This window comes from Lagenorhynchus albirostris, chromosome 4 (genome assembly GCF_949774975.1).
Source record: "Lagenorhynchus albirostris chromosome 4, mLagAlb1.1, whole genome shotgun sequence".
NCBI classification, from domain to species: domain Eukaryota; kingdom Metazoa; phylum Chordata; class Mammalia; order Artiodactyla; family Delphinidae; genus Lagenorhynchus; species Lagenorhynchus albirostris.
Genome location: NC_083098.1, coordinates 79,815,702 through 79,838,676, shown reverse-complemented (window position 1 = coordinate 79,838,676; position 22,975 = coordinate 79,815,702). Strand labels below are relative to the sequence as shown.

At 37.0% G+C, this 22,975-nt stretch overlaps 1 protein-coding gene across 1 annotated transcript in view; it reads right to left on the bottom strand.

The window, feature by feature from the left end:
- The window catches only part of LOC132519095 (mitotic spindle assembly checkpoint protein MAD2A-like), a 65,083-nt gene extending 42,740 nt beyond the window's left edge, over positions 1-22,343 (bottom strand). Inside the window, exons 1-3 of the mRNA XM_060147046.1 lie at positions 22,337-22,343; positions 20,977-21,126; positions 18,000-18,181 (exon numbers count right to left, since the gene is read on the bottom strand). Of these exons, the coding sequence (XP_060003029.1) occupies positions 18,000-18,181; positions 20,977-21,126; positions 22,337-22,343 (339 nt within the window). The remainder of the gene's footprint in view (positions 1-17,999; positions 18,182-20,976; positions 21,127-22,336) is intronic.
- Between the last annotated feature and the right edge of the window lie 632 nt (positions 22,344-22,975).

The window sequence follows — 22,975 nt, the reverse complement described above, 5'->3', positions numbered from 1 at the left end:
CTAAGGTTCTATCCGTCCGTTTGTTTGTTTTTAACGTAAAAAAACATTTTTTTCTTAATAATTATTTATTATTTTAATAACTTTATTTGATTTTATCTTACTTTATATTATTTTATCTCTTTGCTTCCTTCCTTCCTTCCTTCCTTTCTTTCTACTTTTTCTCCCTTTTATTCTGAGCTGTGTGGATGAAAGGCTCTGGGTGCTGAACCCAGAAGTCAGTGCTGTGCCTCTGATGTGGGAGAGCCAACTTCAGGACACTGGTCCACAAAAAACCTCCCAGCTCCATGTAATATCAAAAGGCGAAAATCTCCCAGAGATCTGCATCTCAACACCAAGACCCAGCTTCACTCCACAACCAGCAAGCTACAGTGCTGGACACCATCTGCCAAACAACTAGCAAGACAGGAACACAACACCCCCCACTAGCAGAGAGGCTGCCTAAAATCATAATAAGGCCACAGACACCCCAAAACACACCACCAGACGTGGACCTGCCCACCAGAAAGACAAGATCCAGCCTCATCCACCAGAATACAGGCACTAGTCCCCTCCACCAGGAAGCCTACACAACCCACTGAACCAACCATAGCCACTGGGGACAGACACCAAAAACAGCGGGAACTATGAACCAGCAGTCTGCAAAAAGGAGACCCCAAACACAATAAGATAAGCAAAATGAGAAGACAGAAAAACACACAGCAGATGAAGGAGCAAGATAAAAACCCACCAGACCTAACAAATGAAGAGGAAATAGGCAGTCTACCTGAAAAAGAATTCAGAATGATAGTAAAGATCTAAATCGTGGAAATAGAATAGAGAAAATGCAAGAAACATTTAACGAGGACCTAGAAGAACTAAAGAGGAAAGAAGCAATGATGAACAACACAATAAATGAAATTAAAAATACTCTAGAAGGGATCAATAGCAGAATAACTGAGGCAGAAGAACGGATAAGTGACCTGGAAGATAAAATAGTGGAAATAACTACTGCAGAGCAGAATAAAGAAAAAAGAATGAAAAGAACTGAGGACAGTCCCAGAGACCTCTGGGACGACATTAAACACACCAACATTTGAATTATAGGGGTCCCAGAGGAAGAAGAGAAAAAGAAAGGGACTGAGAAAACATTTGAAGAGATTATAGTTGAAAACGTCCCTAATATGGGAAAGGAAATAGTTAATCAAGTCCAGGAAGTACAGAGAGTCCCACACAGGATGAATCCAAGGAGAAACACACCAAGACACATATTAATCAAACTATCAAAAATTAAATACAAAGAAAACATATTAAAAGCAGCAAGGGAAAAACAACAAATAACACACAAGGGAATCCCCATAAGGTTAACAGCTGATCTTTCAGCAGAAACTCTGCAAGCCAGAAGGGACTGGCAGGATATATTAGAGTGATGAAGGAGAAAAACCTACAACCAAGATTACTCTACCCAGCAAGGATCTCATTCAGATTTGATGAGGAAATTAAAACCTTTACAGACAAGGAAAAGCTGAGAGACTTCAGCACCACCAAACCAACTTTACAACAAATGCTAAAGGAACTTCTCTAGGCAAGAAACACAAGACAAGGAAAAGACCTACAATAACAAACCCAAAGCAATTAAGAAAATGGGAATAGGAACATACATATTGATAATTACGTTAAATGGTAATGGATTAAATGCTCCCAGCAAAAGACACAGACTGGCTGAAAGGATACAAAAACAAGACTCATACATATGCTGTCTACAAGAGACCCACTTCAGACCTAGGGACACATACAGACTGAAAGTGAGGGGATGGAAAAAGACACTCCATGCAAATGGAAATCAAAAGAAAGCTGGAGTAGCAATTCTCATATCAGAGAATATAGACTTTAGAATAAAAGCTATTACAAGAGACAAAGAAGGACACTACATAATGATCAAGAGATCGATCCAAGAAGAAGATATAACAATTGTAAATATTTATGCACCCAACATAGGAGCACCTCAATACATAAAGCAAATGCTAACAGCCATAAAAGGGGAAATCAACAGTAACACATTCATAGTAGGGGACTTTAACACCCCACTCTCACCAATGGACAGATCATCCAAAATGATAATAAATAAGGAAACACAAGCTTTAAATGATACATTAAACAAGATGGACTTAATTCATACTTACAGGATATTCCATTCAAAAACAAAAGAATACACATTTTTCTCAAGTGCTCATGGAACATTCTCCAGGATAAATCATATCTTGGGTCACAAATCAAGCCTTGGGAAATTTAAGAAAATTGAAATTGTATCAAGTACCTTTTCCGACAACAACACTATGAGACTAGATATCAATTACAGGAAAAGATTTGTAAAAAATACAAACACATGGAGGCTAAACAATACACTACTTAATAACGAAGTGATCACTGAAGAAATCAAAGAGGAAATCAAAAAAATACCTAGAAACAAATGACAATGGAGACACGACCACCCAAAACCTATGGGATGCAGCAAAATCAGTTCTAAGAGGGAAGTTTATAGCAATACAATCCTACCTTAAGAAACAGGAAACATCTCGAATAAACAACCTAAACTTGCACCTAAAGAAATTAGAGAAAAAAGAACAAAAAATCCCCAAAGTTAGCAGAAGGAAAGAAATCATAAAGATCAGATCAGAAATAAATGAAAAAGAAATGAAGGAAGCGATAGCAAAGATCAAGAAAACTAAAAGCTGGTTCTTTGAGAAGATAAACAACATTGATAAACCATTAGCCAGACTCATCAAGAGAAAAAGGGAGAAGACTCAAATCAATAGAATTAGAAATGAAAAAGGAGAAGTAACAACTGACACTGCAGAAATACAAAAGATCATGAGAGATTACTACAAGCAACTCTATGCCAATAAAATGGACAACCTGGAAGAAATGGACAAATTCTTAGAAATGCACAACCTGCCAAGACTGAATCAGGAAGAAACAGAAAACATGAACAGACCAATCACAAGGACTGAAATTGAAACTGTGATTAAAAATCTTCCAACAAACAAAAGCCCAGGACCAGATGGCTTCACAGGCGAATTCTATCAAACATTTAGAGAAGAGCTAACACCCATCCTTCTCAAACTCTTCCAAACTATAGCAGGGGGAGGAACAGTCACAAACTCATTCTACGAGGCCACCATCACCCTGATACCAAAACCAGACAAAGATGTCACAAAGAAAGAAAGCTACAGGCCAACATCACTGATGAACACAGATGCAAAAATCCTCAACAAAATACTAGCAAACAGAATCCAACAGCACATTAAAAGGAGCATACACCATGATCAAGTTGGGTTTATTCCAGGAATGCAAGGATTCTTCAATATACACAAATCAATCAACGTGATACACCATATTAACAAATTGAAGGTGAAAAATCATATGATCATCTCAATAGATGCAAAGAAAGCATTCAACAAAATTCAACACTCATTTATGATAAAAACCCTGCAGAAAGTAGGCATAGAGGTAACTTTCCTCAACATAATAAAGGACAAACCCACAGCCAACATCATCCTCAATGGTGAAAAACTGAAAGCATTTCCACTAAGATCAGGAACAAGACAAGGTTGCCCACTCTCACCACTGTTATTCAACACAGTTTTGGAAGTTTTAGCCACAGCAATCAGAGAAGAAAAGGAAATAAAAGGAATCCAAATTGGAAAAGAAGAAGTAAAGCTGTCACTGTTTGCAGATGACATGATAGTATACATAGAAAATCCGAAAGATGCTACCAGTATACTACTAGAGCTAATCAATGAATTTGGTAAAGTAGTAGGATACAAAATTAATGCACAGAAATCTCTGGCATTTCTGTATACTAATGACGAAAAATCTGAAAGTGAAATTAAGAAAACACTCCCATTTACCACTGCAACAAAAAGAATAAAATATCTAGAAATAAACCTACCTAAGGAGACAAAAGACCTGTATGCAGAAAACTATAAGACACTGATGAAAGAAATGAAAGATGATACAAATAGATGGAGAGATATACCATGTTCGTGGATTGGAAGAATCAACATTGTGAAAATGACTCTACTACCCAAAGCAATCTACAGATTCAATGCAATCCCTATAAAACTACCACTGGCATTTTTCCCAGAACTAGAACAAAAAATTTCACAATTTGTATGGAAACACAAAAGACCCCGAATAGCCAAAACAATCTTGAGAATGAAAAACGGAGCTGGAGAAATTAGGCTCCCTGACTTCAGACTATACTACAAAGCTACAGTAATCAAGACAGTATGGTACTGGCACAGAAAGAGATATATAGAACAATGGAACAGGATAGAAAGCCCAGAGATAAACCCAAGCACATATGGTCACCTTATCTTTGATAAAGGAGGCAAGAATGTACAGTAGAGTAAGGACAGCCTCTTCAATAAGTGGTGCTAGGAAAAACTGGACAGGCACATGTAAAAGCATGAGATTAGAACACTCTCTAACACCATACACAAAAATAAGCTCAAAATGGATTAAAGACCTAAATGTAAGGCCAGAAACTATCAAACTCTTAGAGGAAACCATAAGCAGAACACTCTATGACATAAATCACAGCAAGATCCTTTTTGACCCACCTCCTAGAGAAATGGAAATAAGAAAAAAAATAAACAAATGGGAACTAACGAAACTTAAAAGCTTTTGCACGCAAAGGAAACCATAAACTAGACCAAAAGACAACCCTCAGAATGGGAGAAAATATTTGCAAATGAAGCAACTGACAAAGGATTAATCTCCAAAATTTATATGCAGCTCATGCAGCTCAATAACAAAAAAACAAACAACCCAATCCAAAAATGGGCAGAAGACCTAAATAGACATTTCTCCAAAGAAGATATACAGATCGCCAACAAACACATGAAAGAATGCTCAACATCATTAATCGTTAGAGAAATGCAAGTCAAAACTACAATGAGATATCATCTCACACCGGCCAGAATGGCCATCATGAAAAAATCTAGAAACAATAAATGCTGCAGAGGGTGTGGAGAAAAGGGAACACACTCTTGCACTGTTGGTGGGAATGTGAATTGGTACAGCCACTATGGAGAACAGTATAGAGGTTCCTTGAAAAACTACAAATAGAACTACCATGTGACCCAGCAATCCCACTACTGGGCATATACCCTGAGAAAACCAAAATTCAAAAAGAGTCATGTACCAAAATGTTAATTGCAGCTCTATTTACAATAGCCAGGAGATGGAAACAACCTAAGTGTCCATCATCAGATGAATGGATAAAGAAGATGTGGCACATATATACAATGTAATATTATTCAGCCATAAAGAGAAACGAAATTGAGTTATTTGTAGTGAATTGGATGGAACTAGAGACTGTCATACAGAGTGAAGTAAGTCAGAAAGACAAAGACCGTATACTAACACATATATATGGAATCTAAGGGGAAAAAATGTCATGAAGAACCTAGGGGTAAGATGGGAATAAAGACACAGACCTACTAGAGAATGGACTTGAGGACATGCAGAGGGGGAAGGGTAAGCTGTGAGAAAGTTAGAGAGTGGCATGGACATATATACACTACCAAAGGTAATATAGATAGTTAGTGGGAAGCAGCAGCATAGTACAGGGAGATCAGCTCGGTGCTTTGTGACCACCTAGAGGGGTGGGATACGGAGGCTGGAAGGGAGGGAGATGCAAGAGTAAAGAGATATGGGAACATATGTATATGTATAACCAATTCACTTTGTTATAAAGCAGAAACTAACATACCATTGTAAAACATTTATACTCCAAAAAAGATGTTAAAAAAAATAATGGTGTTATATAATGATAAAGGAATCAATACAAGAAAAGGATATTACACTCGGTAATATAATATACGCCCAGTATTGGAGCACATAAGTATATAAAACAAATACTAGCAGACATAGATGGAGAAACTGACAATAATACAATAATAGTACGAGACTTTAACACCCCACTGACATAAATGGACAATACTGCTTCATTATCATTTGGTTTGCATGTTGCTACATACATCATCCTTCTTTTTTTTCCTTTGTAAGTGATTAGTCATTTTATCTGGAAGATTAGAGATTTCTGTTATGTTTATTTTTAATCTATTTGTTACATACCTTTATCTCAAGATTCATCACTCTGAGTCAATTTAACAAGATTTAAGTGAACCCTTTCAAAATGTTGATTCAGGCCATCTTTGAATTCCAGAGACTTTTCTTTGATTATAATGCTGAACATTAGTTCAGTTTTATTCTTGTGATTTTTTCTTCAGACATTCCCATGATACTTATGATGTGTCTTTGTTCCCTATATTCCAAAACGATAGCTATCTCTCATGTTTTTCTCTCTTATTTTATTTCATTATAGTTCTCTTCTTTGTTTTTACTCCTTTCTTCAAGTTCCCTTACTATAGTTTCAAATTATTCTCCCTTGAGAATTTTTAAATTCAGTCTTTGTTTCTGTCTTTTCCTTTGATTTCTTTCCTCAGTTCAGTAAATCTAATTTCAAGTTTTGTGTGTGTGTGTGTATTTTATAGCTTTATTAAGAAATAATCCACATACCACAAAATTCACAAATGTAAAGTGTGTAATTCAGTGGTTTTAGGATATTCACAGAATTCTGCAACCATCACCATAATATAAATTCAGACCATTTTTACCATTTCACCTCCCAAAAAAATGCCCATTAGCAGTTACTTGCCAACCATCTCTCCAGCCCTAGATAACCATTAGTCTACTTCCTGTTTCTAAAAATGGAAACAAAAGATATGTTGTCTTTTGCGATTGGCTTCTTTCACTTAGTGCATTGTTTTCAAGGTTAATACATGTTTCCTGTTTTTTACCTTATTTATGAACCATTTATACTCTGAATTGTTGACTTTGATTCATAGTGTTTTCATTTTTTTCATTGCTTATTTAATGTTATTTTATTTATATTAGAGTTGTATTATAATTTTCTTCTGCTCCATAACTGTTTTTGGTGTGTGTTTTCATCTGCTCAAAGGTTTTGACAGTCACCTTCCTTCTCCTTATAGTAGATCTGAAGTGGATGCTATGTGATTTTTTCTGTATACTTTTAAAGTACCTTTTATTGTTCTTAAACATTAATTATAGTTAATTATAGATGAGGCTGAATGGTTTGGTTTGCTAAGATTCTTAGTTCAAGCTTACCATATTTGGATAGCACAGTGAAGCTTCTTTACTAATTGCTGTCTTTTTCCTGTATGTGTGTTGGGGGTAGGGGAAATGTAGAATGTCTTCTGATCCTGTGATATTCTTTTGTTTCTGAAGGTTCCATATTTTTCACTGCTTTTCCTGTACCCCTTTATCTCTTTACTACCAAGCTTCCAATAATCCCTCCTCTTCATGTAGCCTCTATCATCCACCAAAGTGATGCTTTTCTACTTTTTTTTATCTCTGACCACACATATGTTCCAGTCTTCCCTTTTGGTTCCCCAATAGTCATTGTACTGATCCACAGGCACTGACCACGTTCCAATATTTCTGTCACTCAGTGTCAGACTTTCTCCTTCAAGGATAATGCTATCTGTGTCTCCTACTATAAAGATTCTGTTACTCAATCTATTTCACAGATAATCTTCCTGTTTCTCTACTTAGAAAAAGGTTACAGAGTAGGCTACATTGATTTTGGATGTTTTCCCCCATTCGTAGATTGGAGTTTTTAGCAGACTGTGTCTCCTAATTATGTTCTAGGCATGGGTTATAGTTGGCTTTATTTATGTGGAGGTTATGTGGAAAATTTTATATTTAGGAGCCAATCATTTTGCTAGCCAATATTTTACTTAAAATAGGATATTTCCCCTCATTTGTTTTGCAAATCTATTAGATTCATTGTGGAAAATATACTAAATGATCCTACAAACCAGTTTTATCTAGTTCCTCATGTCATTGCCCTAGTATTTGACTGATTTTACTTTAAGCAAGAAACACTGTAAATTTAGGTTAAGTTTTTCAGGTAGAGATTACTAGTGCTCATCATTATATCTGTTTTTCCTTTCCTTGTACAAAAGAGACTGCAGTTCAATATTTCTTTTAATTAGGAAGTACTCACTTGTCATTAAAATGTGAGAGGGAGAAATGTGTCATTTCTAGGCTAAGACAGAAAATAAGTCATTAGAGAGTTCTATTCTCTCGCTCCTCCCCTGCCAAGACAATAATGGATAAGGCTTTACCTCGAAAGAGTGGAGCCATAAGATGGAAATTATTTAAACTTCCGTTGAGCTTCCACGTGGAAGACATATTTTGCTAAGAAACACCCAAAACTGCACAGAAATTAGTATAGAATGAGCAAAGAATACACTTTTGTCTAGCCACTGAGATTTACCAGAAAAATCGGTACTACAGCATAGGTCTAGCCTATTCTGATATATATAGTTTAGAGGGTGAAACAATCTCCTCAGAGCAAGAATAGGTATATAGGCTTCTATGTTTCACAGATAAACAAAAACAAACTTTAAGAGCATAACTCATAAAATCATTAAACTGGTAAAGTTCTTTAGTGAAAAAATTAAAGGAAAGTCCACATACATAATGCAATTAGCAAACTGAAAGCTTCTTTTACCCTTCTGGAAGTCACATTTTTTATATAGAAAGTTTCAAATAAAATGATATACTATTTAAAGTAGAAATCTACTTTTTAATTAGTATCTTAAAAGATGAACAGCTGGCAACATTTGTGAGCAATATTTTACAAGACCTTTGCAAATCTCCAAATTTGTGAAAATCACTAATATATTTAAACCCCCTCATAAAGTATTATATTTTAACAAACATTTAAATTAAGCTTCAAACTGCAAGGTAGGAAATATTAATTTGATTTTAATTGAATTGATTTGATATTGAATTAATGTTTTTTCTTGTAAAATAAACAATATTCTATAATTTAATGTATGATTATTATAGTAATATAATTATGAGCTGAATTGGCAAACCTATAACTTGGTAAATAATTGTGATTGCTGCTGTATCCTATGTGTTTATGTGTTCACTAAAAACAGCATGAATGTATATTTAGAAACAGATTTTCTTCCATTTTTGAATGGTTTAATTCTAAGTGAAATTTGTTCTGCCTATGGCTCATCTCTTTGTGTTAGAATTCTGCCTTAGTAGGGAATACTTTCTCAGTTATGTATTGAACTGATGCCTCCTTTCCTACTAACTTCACATTATGCAAATTAAAATGGTTCTCAAAATTCTTGAACCAATCTTTGCTCATAAATTTGGTTTCTTCAAATGCTGTGCTGGTACCTTCAGCACCTGTGGTTACATGGAAACTTTTTTTTTTTTTTACAGACTTCTGGCTTCTTCCTAAATTATATTTGCATCCAGAATCACATGTTTCCTGTGCACATCTTCATACTACACAATAATTATCTTTTTAACTCTCATAAAGTATTCTCTTTTAAGCTATGAACAACCATGCACAGGCTAGAACATTTATGAAAGATTTTCTCTGTATTTCTGTATAGAGCATGTAGAGCTTTCTGAGTCACAAACCAGATTTATAGAAACCATCTATGTTCTAGTTAAGAAGCTTTGCTTTCAGTTCCATTTTCGTATCTTGCAAGGAGAACTATCTTGCTTTTCTAGGTAATTCTCAGAAATACGTATTATTATTTATTAGTTTTTACTTTTATCTAGCCAGGGTACTAGATATGGAATGAATAACTGAATGAGCAACAATGTGATGAAACATAGACGTGTGCAGATTTACTCATTAGTTAAGTGAAACAAGCCTGTAATAGAGTCTCAGGTGTTCTACCAAAATTTACAAATATATAAATATCACATTACAAATATACAAGGGAACTTAAACACACATACATCCTAGAATTCCTTAGTCTCTGCTCAATACTAAAACAGTTGTTTATAATGTCCTTGAATACCAAGAATGTAGTGTATTTGGATTTAACATATTCTTTTAATACAGGTTGGGTAGATTTCAAACTATTCTCATCCCTCTAGCAGAGAGGGATAAGCAAGTAGGCACTTGTTTCTGTTCCCTAACTGAGTCACACCAACAAAAGCTGGACTCTTTTACCTATTTTACATATTTGTTTTACATAAAGAAGTAGATATACAATAATTACTTAAATATGGAACCCATTTGATTGAAACAGCAAAGGTACTATTAGTTTTTAATTCATTTTGGTTCTATATTATTAAATATTAATTTAAAAAGTAGACCTTCCTACCCCAAAATTTGATCACCAATGAGACAGTCATAGAACTCACAATTAGTTGAAGAAGAGCCTTTTCGAATATTTTTCAAGATTGTTTTATGTCCCAAATCAGGACTAGCAATATCTTTGTTTCTTAAAATGGAAATTAAATATGTCAAAGTTTCTAACCATATATTTTATTCTAAGCTCTCTTTACTTTGAAGACTAATATAGAGTAGGTTTGAAACTGTTCTTTCGCAGTCAAACGTTTTCAGATTTAATTAGGCTATTTTTTTTGTCCGGTATCAGCAAATACGCTCCAAGGAATCAACTCAAACCTTCCTGGTGAGGCTTCTAAATTTTTCCTCATGTGCAGGGTAGTCAATGAGCTGAGCAACCAAGCATCTATGGTACCATATCTCTTCAAAATTTAATATGCTAACAATCCCATTACCCATGTACTATAATAAGAACATCTGTCGAAGTGCATGAGTATATGAACTAATGGATTCCTGAGTATTTTTGTCATTCAGTTGAAGACCTGTCCTGAGATTTGGGGGTCAACTATTGGCAATATATTATTCAGTCAGATATAGGTTACAAATTTGTTTCTTGGCAAAGTCATTCTCTAGTCTAGACAATGGGCCTCAAATATAAACTTGTATTAGAATTATGTCAGAACCTTTATAAATATTTAGATGTTTCCCTGATTTACTGTGGTTTTGATTCAGCAGTTTGGGAGCTGTTTCACAATATATGACAAGTTTTCTCAAATGATTAGTTTGAATATAAACATTTGAGAACCTTTGCTCCGAACAAAATGTTAACTATATGAGCTCCATATCAGGAGTCAGAAGAAACAGAATCAGCATAACTAGTCACTTCAAGTTTTGTTACCACGCGTGTATCTTAGAGCCTCTTTTATCTTTTTTTCCCCAATGGGTCACATTCTGGCAGTTTGATCAATAAGCAGTTTCTGGTCACTTGCTTCCTCCCACCCTCAGTTAAGAAGCTTGAATGGGGTCCAAAATATTCATATATTACAAATTCCCCAGGTGAATCCTTATGATTCAAGTCCTCCAATGTTGAGGACAGGGTAATTTTTATTTATTCATTAAGTGAGTATTTTGACTTATCATTCTTAATATTTCCCTTGATTTCTCAAGGCATATAATTTTGTTTGTTTTTGTTTTTGTTTTGCGGTACGTGGGCCTCTCACTGTTGTGGCCTCTCCCGTTGTGGAGCACAAGCTCCGGACACGCAGGCTCTGAGGCCATGGCTCACGGGCCCAACCGCTCCGCGGCATGTGGGATCTTCCCCCACCGGGGCACAAACCCATGTCCCCTGCATCGGCAGGCGGACTCTCAACCACTGCGCCACCAGGGAAGCCCTCAAGGCATATAATTTTAAAAATCGTGTTAAGGGTCACATAAATTAAAAGGGTACATCCTTTCTCAGATTTACAGGGGCTCCTTATCCCAGTGAAGAAAGTAAAAGGGAAGGGAAATAGACACACATTCATGCACCATCTGCTTCACATATTTAATCCTCCACATAATCTAGTCTTTATTAACCATGGTTTGCATTTGAGAAGACAGATCTCCCAAGAGTATGAGTAACTTGATCACGTTCATAAAGTCAATAAATGGCAGAAGTGGGATACTAATTGAGATCTTACTGATGCCGAGTCCCAAGAACTATTTATTACACTATGCTGCCCTCCCAAAATATGGTGATAATAGTGAAAAAATGAAAACTTCTTATGTAATGCTAGACTGGATTCATCATTTGACTATTCTCTCGGTAAAACTCATGCTGTAAATATCTGGAACTTTTAAAAATACCAACATTAAAATCTGCAGCTATTTTATTTTTAAACTATATCCTCACTTTTGGATTCCATGTCCTAAAAAATTTATTATTTTATTATTATGTTCCCAATTTATTAGTATATTGAAATAAGAATTTTAATATTTTAGCAAAATGCAGGGTTAGCAGTAATTCAGGAAATTCTTGAGAGATGAATTTCAAGGAAAGAATGAAATAAATCTGTAAAGGATTTTTCTAGAACATTTAGAAGAAAACCTACTAGCTTTTATCATATATAAGATCACTCTCATGCTCATCCTTCCTCTATCAGATAGGCATATTCAATGTAACATAATACAAATGTATCAAACTATAAAATACTTATGCTATAGTTTGATATAAAACTTGGATTGCCTTGATAAAGCACATCTTGACATTGTGTTTAATACTAAAGTTCATCTAGAACCTAGTGCTACGCTTGAGTACATCATTTAAGATATCTCTAAAGGCACATTTTAGAGGGTTCTTCTTTAAGGAAATGTTTCTGTATCAGAACTGTTCACACTGTGTGTAAGTCTGCTCAAACCAATACTTTCCATTTGCTTGCAATCCACATTAGACTAATGTAACCTATGCAGTCTTATGGCAGCAATTAGACCTTGAAGTCCATAAATCATTTGCTTCATTTTTCCTAAGAGGAAGAGCTTTCATTCTCATTTCTTTTCCTTTCTCACTTTCTATTCTATTCTCCTTATCTCATTTGCTTTTCATATTTCTGTCCTTTTTCCCAAAGAACTATGCTTAAGCAGAACATTATGCTACATTGACAACATACAGGAATCTCTATCAGCAGACACAAAATGTACACTAGCTCTTGCCAGCTCTAATCACAATGACACTGTCAAGTGCAGTGAAGTTACAATAATTTAGTTTAGAGCACTTCAATTATAAATCCTGACAGTGGTACGAATATTGGTTTACAGAAGAAGTCTCTAAGTAGATACTCTGTCACATAAGGGAGAAACCTTTAAAAATTAAAGCTAATGATAACTTTAATGAAAGAAACTCCCTGGATACACTCTTTAACCATATAAATTCAATTTAGATTAAATGTGAAAGTTTAGAATTTTTTTATTTTAGGTTAAAGTACTCTAGACTCTTTGTGATTATTGCTACGTCTAGGCCTGGTTTGGTTTCCAAACTAACTGCATCATGACTAATTATTGTAATAATTTTTATAATGCATTTTATTACTATAATAAAATACTAGCCTCAATAAACAGACAAAAAAGAGAATCACATAGTATGTTGAAAAATTAATGGTTATTATTTTGCAATTAATAGATTGTTTTAAATATATTTTGTATTAATGTTTAGCTTTTTAATATACAATTCAAAGTAACATATTCTTTTAGATTAACTACTGAATATAAAGAAGATTCATTCTAACAAAATATAATGTATAGAAATATAATTTAAATTTCTGTTAAAATTTGGGACAGATATTAACTTTTAGAGAAATAAGAGGTCCTAGGTTCTATTACAGATTACAGTACTCTCTAGTAGAGATTTTGGGAAAGCCATCATATATTATTTTCTTCTAAATTCTACAGCAATAAAATGTGAGGTATATTAAACCTTCTTAAGCAAAGTTCTATAATTTAAATTATAAGCAGTTTGGAAAAAAAAACAGTTTTACAATGCAAATAAATCAGCCTGAATAGCTAATTTTGTTCAGCTATCTTTTGCTACTTCATTTTAACCTATTGTTTACATAGGCAAGCACAGTTTCTGTTTCTTTTTCATCTAAAGAGTGTCCATTATTGGCATAGATTTGGAACAAATCAACTGTGTGAGAAAAAGTGGAACAGAAGGAAAGACACGTAAGAGTCAAAATTTGCTATGTCTTTTTTTTTCCCTCTAGCACCTGGAATATAAGCATTGGCTTTACCATGGGATAAAAGGGGCAAAATACTTAAGACCATAATAAATACATTGTAACTTCTGACTATTGCCTCTTATATTACAGATGTCTAATATACAAAGTTCTCCCTGCTTTTGCTTATAATACCCAGTAGGGCTGTGCTCCTTTCTGGAGGCTCTAGGGAGGAATCTGACCCCAGGCTCATTCAACTGGCAGGATTCATTTTCTTTCACTTGTAGGAACCCATTTCCTTGCTGGCTGTCAGCAAACGGCTGGTCTTTGCTCCTAGAGGCCACCCACCTTCCTTCTCATGTTTCCATATATCCCCACTTCCTCCAAAAATGGCAGGTGGAATCTCTCTCATGCTTCATATATCTCCCCTTCAGGTGTACCCTTCTGATGGATTCCCCAAATAAAAGGGAAAGTATTGTCTTAGTTTTTTCTTACCAATATTTAGTATTTTCAGTGTCCAGTACTTGCATCTATTTTGCTACATTTATTTTTTTTTTTTCTATTTAAGATAACCATTTTCCCACAACAACTATAAATTCGACATGCTCTGCTGTTTTAAGGCACCACGTTTGTGGTGATTTTTTACAGAAGCCTCAGGAGATTAACATATCATACATATACAATTCTAGAGGAAGCAAAACTAATCTATCGTCACAGCAGATACCATCTGAATCAGGGATAAGGGAAGGGTTGCCTGCAAAGTGACATACAGGGACTTTTTGGGGAGATGGAAAATGTTATGTATCTTGACTGTGGTTATGGTTACATCAGTATGTATATTTGTCATAACTCATGGAATTACACAATTAAAATACTGTTAATTATACTTTAATAAATTAGAAATATGATTCATCAATTCATTGATCATTTAATCTTATAGGCAAATCATCACACTGCCTCTAGGCAACGTGGGTAGGACAAAATGCACAGAGGTGAAAGTAAGGTTTATCCTTTCACTATGGTCAAGTCCTATAAAGATATCATGGTCTCACTATATTTATGCCTGAATGTACGATACATCTCAAAGAGGTGCATAATCTGGGAAGCAGTGAGATAGCAACTCTTGGTCTCAGAGGTGTTCTTTGTTGGCTCCATAGTGGTTTGCTACCTTTATTTTGCCTTACCATTGCTGAAATTTGATTATAAATCACCCCAGCTTCTGAACAAATGAAAAGTCACAAACAATAATGAAACAATTTTCTTTGTTTTGGGTAACAGAAGGTGGTCAGTCAGAGCAAGTCAGTGGAGCAATAATCACTGCCAGCCTGTATTATTTTGTTTTAATAATGTTTCTGAGCATAGCTGAGGAATCAATTTACTACTCTAAAAATTTTGCAAGGGAGAGTGAACAACTGATTCTATCAATAATTTGAGGAACATTTATTAACTCCTGAGTGGGTGAAACATCAAGATATTTGCTTATCTCTAAATCAGGAGGACACTGAGTTACTGTGATTAACATGTGGGAGGGAACTCATACACTGGATTGTGGAGGATATAAAAATAGCACAAAGACATAGATAAAATTGTTCATGAAGCACTGTCAGAATGAAGAGGAGATCAGAGCAGGCAACGAGGAAATACTAATTAGCAAACAAGCCTCTTGCTTTACTTTAAGCATCTCTCCCCACTACCTCTCCCTTCACCTATCTTGATTCTGTTACTTTTGTGACTCTAAACATTACATTTTGGCATAACTGGAAAAATATCCACCCATTTATATAATTTTATAAGTTAAAGCAAGTACGTCATTGACCAGAATTATGAGAGATAGGGAAGTCCCACAGTTTACCTTACAGAATTTGAAAACTGCTTCACGGTGTAACTTCTGCTAATGATAACATGAAGACCTTTGTCCTAAACTTTTAGTATCTAGAGTTCAGACTTGGGCATGTGGTCATATTCATAGGCATTTTAACCTCTTGGCCCTAATATGTGTTTTCATTTTATTTTATAACGTTCATATGCAATGTTGGGAGAAAAAAGGCAAAGGATCAGATTTAGAGTGTAACCGGAAAATCTGACCAAGTGGCTGCCAGCTTTATTTTGGAGGAATGCACTTTCCAGAGTAAATGATATATAATAAAAGAATACAAATGACTATACGTTAGCTTAGTGAAGGCACTGAGGCAGGTGGATTCCAGCAGAGGGAAGAGCATATTCAGATGTCATGTGAAATAACATAGAATAAAGATGCAGACCTACTAGAGAATGGACTTGAGGATACGGTGAGGGGGAAGGGTAAGCTGGGACAAAGTGAGAAAGTGGCATGGACATATATACACTACCAAACATAAAATAGATAGCTACTGGGAAGCAGCCGCATAGCACAGGGAGATCAGCTCTGTGCTTTGTGACCACCTAGAGGGGTGGGATAGGGAGGGTGGGGGGGAGGGAGACGCAAGAGGGAAGAGATGTGGGGACATACGTATATGTATAACTGATTCACTTTGTTATAAGGCAGACGCTAACACACTATTGTAAAGCAATTATATTCCAATAAAGATGTTAAAAATAAATAAATAAATAATGAATAAGTTAAAAAAATGGTACTTTTAAAGAACAAAAAAACATTCAATATTACTGAAGAATAGAGCTTTGGATGAAGAGTTTTTGAAAGATGTAGCTGGAGAGATATAAGAACAAGAAAATAAACCAGAGAAAAGGATTGTGATTTGACTTATACTAAGAGCAATGAAGGACTCATGGGTTTTCATCAAGGCAATGGAATGTTCAGATCTTCCTGTACTGGAGAAACTGAGAAACTTTCAATCTTGGGACCTAGGGTAGACTTCTTCACATCTACTATTACTAAGTACAGGAAGAAGCAGAAGTAGATTGAGAGAGATCAAAGCTCCCATGACTGTCAGAGGTTATATGTGAAGTTTGAGGCCAAATCCCTGAAGGGGTAGGCTGAAGTCTGTAAGGCTAGAGAGTTAGACTGTGGAAACTTAATATTATGAACTCTGAAAATTCAATACCCTTTTTCCTTATAATGAAAGCTTCTTTTTTTTTCTTTCAAAAAAACTTACCTCTCATGCCTACAGAGATGAACCTAAAACACAGACTGGCCAATCAGAATATTCATAATGATTAGCTCAGAGGTAGACATACAAATTAAGCAAAAGCAGTTATTTGGGGCAATTAAGATGCATACTGAGGGAGGAGATTAGCTCTCATTATTTTTTAATTGTCAGCTAAAAGAGCATTATAAGTCTAAAAGCTTTATTAGCAATTTCTGCCATAATATGGACAGGAATTAATTAATTTTGTTTAAGTTACTTTGAGATTTAGTGCTGTCACCACTGCAAATATCCTAACTGATACGTGTATTAATATATCCTAGCTGATATGTGTAGTAATAGAAAAACAAATTTACTTGGCATCAGAATGTAATAACATTCTGATATAAAACTATCTATAATTTCATTAAATATATGTATATATGGTATAACTCAGGACAACTTATAATTTACAATAGAAAAAATAATAATCAGAGAATATTAACTATAAGCAAAGTAATTAAAATCATATACTGAGTATACATTATGTGCTGAAATGTAAAAATGAGATGAACTAATACATTTTAACAATTTAAGGTCACACCCTAATGGTATATACAAATATTTAAAACACATGCAAAATCCATGAAATTTATTGCTGTGTGTTTATTTAAGAACCTTCACTTGCATCTTTGTATTTGAAGTCCTGTTTTAGCATTAGGTCAAAAATATTTTGTCCTGAAGCAGAACAACCTTTAAAAAGTATTATTTGCATTCCATATGAGATTACTGCAGGGGCCTTAGGATTTTTTTGAGTCTTCTGTGAAGACTGCTTTGAAGGCCAAGGTGCATATCACTGTATTCCAGGCGACATATCTTGCTCTCACTCACAAATTAAACATTATATGCCAACTCTGTAATGATGCATGCAGTGACTACACCTGAATAGTTCACTAATTGTTTGGTTAGAAGAAGCACTTTGGGAAATGTATGTTATGGTATCAACAGTACCTATTTTTTCTATTTCCCAAGAGAGTAAAATAAGAATATTATCTTCAGAGTCGCCACCGCTGCCATCATGGGCTCCAGAGGTGGACATGGGCCGCCGCTACAAGACCGGTGAGCAGGCGCCAAGTGCTGCCCCTGCTGCCCCAGAGTGTGCGGACAGCAAGCAGCTGCCCATATGAGACCGGTGAGCAGGATCCAAGCCCTGTCCCCACCATACTGGAAGCACACAAGGGCCACTGCACCTGCACACCCCCATATCAAGGGAATAACAGCACACGCTGAGGAGTCAGCAAGCATCCAAACTAAAAGCAGCCCCTCAATTCCAGAAAAGATGGTGAAGTATAAGGATTTCACCAAAGTTCACCTTCCCTCACAAAAACACCAAAATCACAACTAACTGCTGAACAACCATCAACAAAAAAGACCGGAACCTACCAGAAAAGATATTTTACATTTAAAAGACAAAGAAGAAGCCACAAGACTGTAGGAGGGGCAGTTTCACGACATAATCAAATTCCATCCCCACCATGCGGGCAACCCACAAACTGGAATATAGTTATATCACAGAGGTTCTCCCACAAGAGTGAGAGTCCTGAGCCCCATGTCAGGTTCCCCAGCCTGAGGATCTGGCATCAGGAGGAGGAACCACCAGAGCATTTGGCTTTGAAGGCCAGCGGGGCTTGAGTGCAGGAGCTCCACAGGACTAGGGGAAACAGAAACTCCACTCTTGAAGGGCACACACAAGTTTACACCTACAGTGGGACCTAGCACACTAACTCTATATTGTGAAAATGACTATACTACCCAAGGCAATCTACAGATTCAACGCAATCCCAATCAAATTGCCAATGGCATTTTTCACAGAAATAGAACAAAAAATTTTTTAATTTGTATGGAAACACAAATAGCCAAAGCAAACCTCAGAAAGAAAGACGGAGCTGCAGGTATCAGGATCCCTGACTTCAGACTATACTACAAAGCTACAGTAATAAAAACAGTATGGTACTGGCACAAAAACAGAAATATCGATCAGTGGAACAGGATAGAAAGCCCAGAAATAAACACATGTACCTATGTTCAATTGATCTATGATAAAGGAGGCAAGAATATACAATGGAGAAGACAAATTCTTCAATAAGTGGTGTTGGGAAAACTGGACAGCTACATGTAAAAGAATGAAATTAGAACATTCTCTAACACCATACACAAAAATAAACTCAAAATGGATTAAAGACCTAAATGTAAGGCTGGACACTATAAAACTCTTTGAGGAAAACATAGGCAGAAGACTCTTTGACATAAATCACAGCAAGATCTTTTTTGATCCACCTCCTCAAGTAATGAAAATAAAAACAAAAATAAACAAATGGGACCTAACTAAACTTAAAAGCTTTTGCACAGCAAAGGGAATCATAAATAAAACAAAAAGACAACCCACAGAATGGGAGAAAATATTTGCAAATGAAGTGACTGACAAGGGATTAATCTCCAAAATATACAAACAGCTCATGCAGCTCAATATCAAAAAACAAATAACCCAATCAAAAACTGGGCAGAAGATCTAAATAGACATTTCTCCAAAGAAGGTATACAGATGGCCAAAAAGCACATGAAAAGATGCTCAATATCATTAATTATCAGAGAAATACAAATTAAAGCTACAATGAGGTATCATCTCACACAGGTCAGAATGGCCATCATCAAAAAGTCTACAAACAATACATGCTGGAGACAGTGTGGAGAAAAGGGAACCCTCCTACACTGTTGGTGGGAATGTAAATTGGTACAACCACTATGGAGAACGGTATGGAGGTTCCTTAAAAAACTAAAAATAGACCTACCATATGATTCAGCAATCCCACTCCTGGGCATATATCCAGAGAAAACCATAATTTGAAAAGATACATGCACCCCAATGTTCATTGCAGCACTATTTACAATAACCAAGAAAAGGAAGTAACCTAAATGCCCATCGACAGAGGAATGGATAAAAGAAGATGTGGTACATATATACAATGGAGTATTCCTCAGCCATAAAAAAGAACTAATGCCGTTTCCAGCTACATGACTGTACCTAGAGATTATCATACTAAGTGAAGTGAGTCAGACAGAGAAAGACAAATATCATATGATATCACTTATATGTGAAATCTAATTTTTAAAAATGATACAAATGAACTTATTTACAAAACAGAAACAGATATTGAAAACAATCTTATGGTTACCAAAGGGGAAATGTTGGCGGGGGGAGGAATAAATCAGGAGCTTGGGATTAACATACACACACTACTATATATAGATAGCCAACAAGGACCTACTGTATAGCACAGGGACCTCTACTCAATATTCTGTGATAACCTATATGAGAAAAGAATCTGAAAAAGAATGAATATATGTATATGTATAACTGAATCACTTTGATGTACACCTGAAACTAACAGAACATTGTAAATCAACTATAATCCAATATAATTTTTAAAAATAATAAAAAACAAAATCTATTTTTTTTTGAAAGGCAAAGAAAGAGTATCATCTTCAGTTCAATGAATTACACCTAACATGATATTCTAACAGCAAAATTCATTAAAAGTAATAAACACTGTCTGAATGTTCATGGCTCTATTGAATCAATGACAGTGGGAGTCTATAAAAATATTTACTAATTTTACTCAAGTCTGTATGGCACCAATGATGGTTATACACGTAGAAAACACAAAAGCAATATTAAGTATACTTTTTAATTTTAAATAATCTAGTTATATTTTTAAGAAATTACTAATAGAACTATTGCAAAAAAATAACATTGAACTTCATTTGTTTTGTTTTGATTTTAATGATCCATGAAATATTAATTTCAGTGGTTATGAGTGTTATCACACTTCTATGATTCAAAGTTCAATCAATCACAAATCAAATCAGGACATCCAGAATGTGCTCGGTTTTTTGTTTGTTTAGAACTTCGGTGTCGTTGGGACCCAGACCACATCAACCATCATAAATTGCTGACCACCATGCTTCAGGTCATATTCATACATACCTTGGTCCTGGCTGTGGACCCTGCAGTGCCCTGTAAACTGGCTCTCATCCTTCAGCGTGGTCTGGGAGCCCCTGGAGAACACAGAGTTAGACCCAAGGATGAGAGTGCCTTTGTAGAAGTCCAGGAACCCTGTAGCGTACTTCCAGCATACTGTTGGAGGAAAAAAAAAAAAAAAGAGTTTGGATGCACTAGAGAGGGTAAAAGGGACAGTCTGACTTTACCTGCATAACCCCTCCCTCAAGGCAGCACAGATTAGTGCCAAAAGAGACCATCTTGGCCCATGATTTCTCACATGGAGAAAGTGAAAGCATATGAATGAGTACTCAGATTCCCCAGCCAAGTGAGATGCTGCCCAAGAGGCCCATTTCTTCTTCACCCCAGATTCCCCAGCCAAGTGAGATGCTGCCCAATAGGCCCATTTCTTCTTCACCCCATCCAGAGAACTGAGTCACGAGCAGCACTACTTGGGGTAGGGAAGATGCTGTGAGAGTGGCAGAGAGGAGTCTCAGAAGGCCTTAGAGGGACGTGGATCCGGATCCTGTTTACTGCATCTTGGACTCCATCAAGAAGCCTGCCCAACAGCCACTGGGGAAGCCTCACGGTGGATCTTCCCAACTGGTCCATGGGCACCCCTAGTGCTCTGTGCAACTCACCACACACCCCCCAAACTGTGTGGCGAGCTCCTTGTGCACACTCCTGATGGAGGCAAACAAGCTTTGGCAGATGGCTAGTGAGCACTGCAGAAAATCAGTCTCAATCTGCAGGCCAGGAAGCAACCACTAATTTGAGCTCTAGCGTCACCACTGGGAAAGCAAAAGGGAGGCTAGCAACCTGCCTAGTGTGTTGCAGGATGGAGAGAAGGCACATAAGCTTAAGAATTCTGCCACAAGGGGAAGCAAGAAGTGTGAGGCAGGTGTATCCATAGAAGGACTGAGAAAGCCTAAGAATTCCTAGCAGGCAGTGGGAAGGTATTTCTTTCCTAAAATCGGTCAGTAAAGACTAGAAGTGACTGTTACTTCTAATGGAAGGACAGCAACCGCAAGAAGTACAAGAAACATAAAAAATCATGGAAACATGACACCAACAGGGGATCGCAATAATCTGCTAGTAACCGATCCCAAAAGCATCCCTGATAAAGAATTCAAAACAGCTGGGGTTTTCCCTTGTAACGAGAACTTCTAAGATCCACTCTCTTAGCAACTTTAAATATACAATACAATATTAACTGAAGTCACCATGCTGTACTGTTACATTCCCCATTAGTTATTTATTTTATAACTAGAAGTTTGTTCTGGTTCTTTCCTGTCCTTGCCCAGCCACTCGGCTGCACAAGGTCAGAAGGGCCCAGCCAGCTGCTGACCCGCCATGCTGTCCCGCTTCCAGGGAGGCCAGGAAGGCAAGGACAGGGCTTTCCACTTCCCAGTTGCAGGGGTCCCGGCGTACTTCAACCGGCGAGCGCAGGTGCGCGCCCCGGCAGAGCGCAGCGTGGGGTCCAGTAGTGGGACCCCTGCCCTCCCTCCGCGCCCCCCCAACACCCCGCAACCCGCCTCAAGGCGGCGGCGCAGGCGAAGAGGCGCCACCCCTCCCCCGCCCCTCGAGCAACAAGCCCGAACGCCAGCCCAGCTGAAGCCGAAGCCTGAGCAAGACGCCAGGCAGCAGCGAGCCCAGCCTCCTACAAGGGGACGGAAGGGGCCGGAGCCCGAAGAGGAAGCACAAGTGCCACTACGCAGGCTGCGAGAAAGTTTTGGGGCTGGGAACTCACACAGGCACACGACCCTTCGCTGGCGGCTGGCAGCACGGCTTGCTGAAGTTCGAATTCCGCGCCTCCGGCGAGCTGGCGCAGCACCGCCTCACTGCGCACGCGCGAGAAGTTATGAGGCCCACCTGTGGGAAGCTCGTCGGGCGCTAGCCGAGGACCTCCAGAGGAAGCTCGCGCGCAGCCGCACGGCTTTCAGCCCCGGCGGGACCCGCACCCTCTCTCTCCCTTTTCGACTACAGC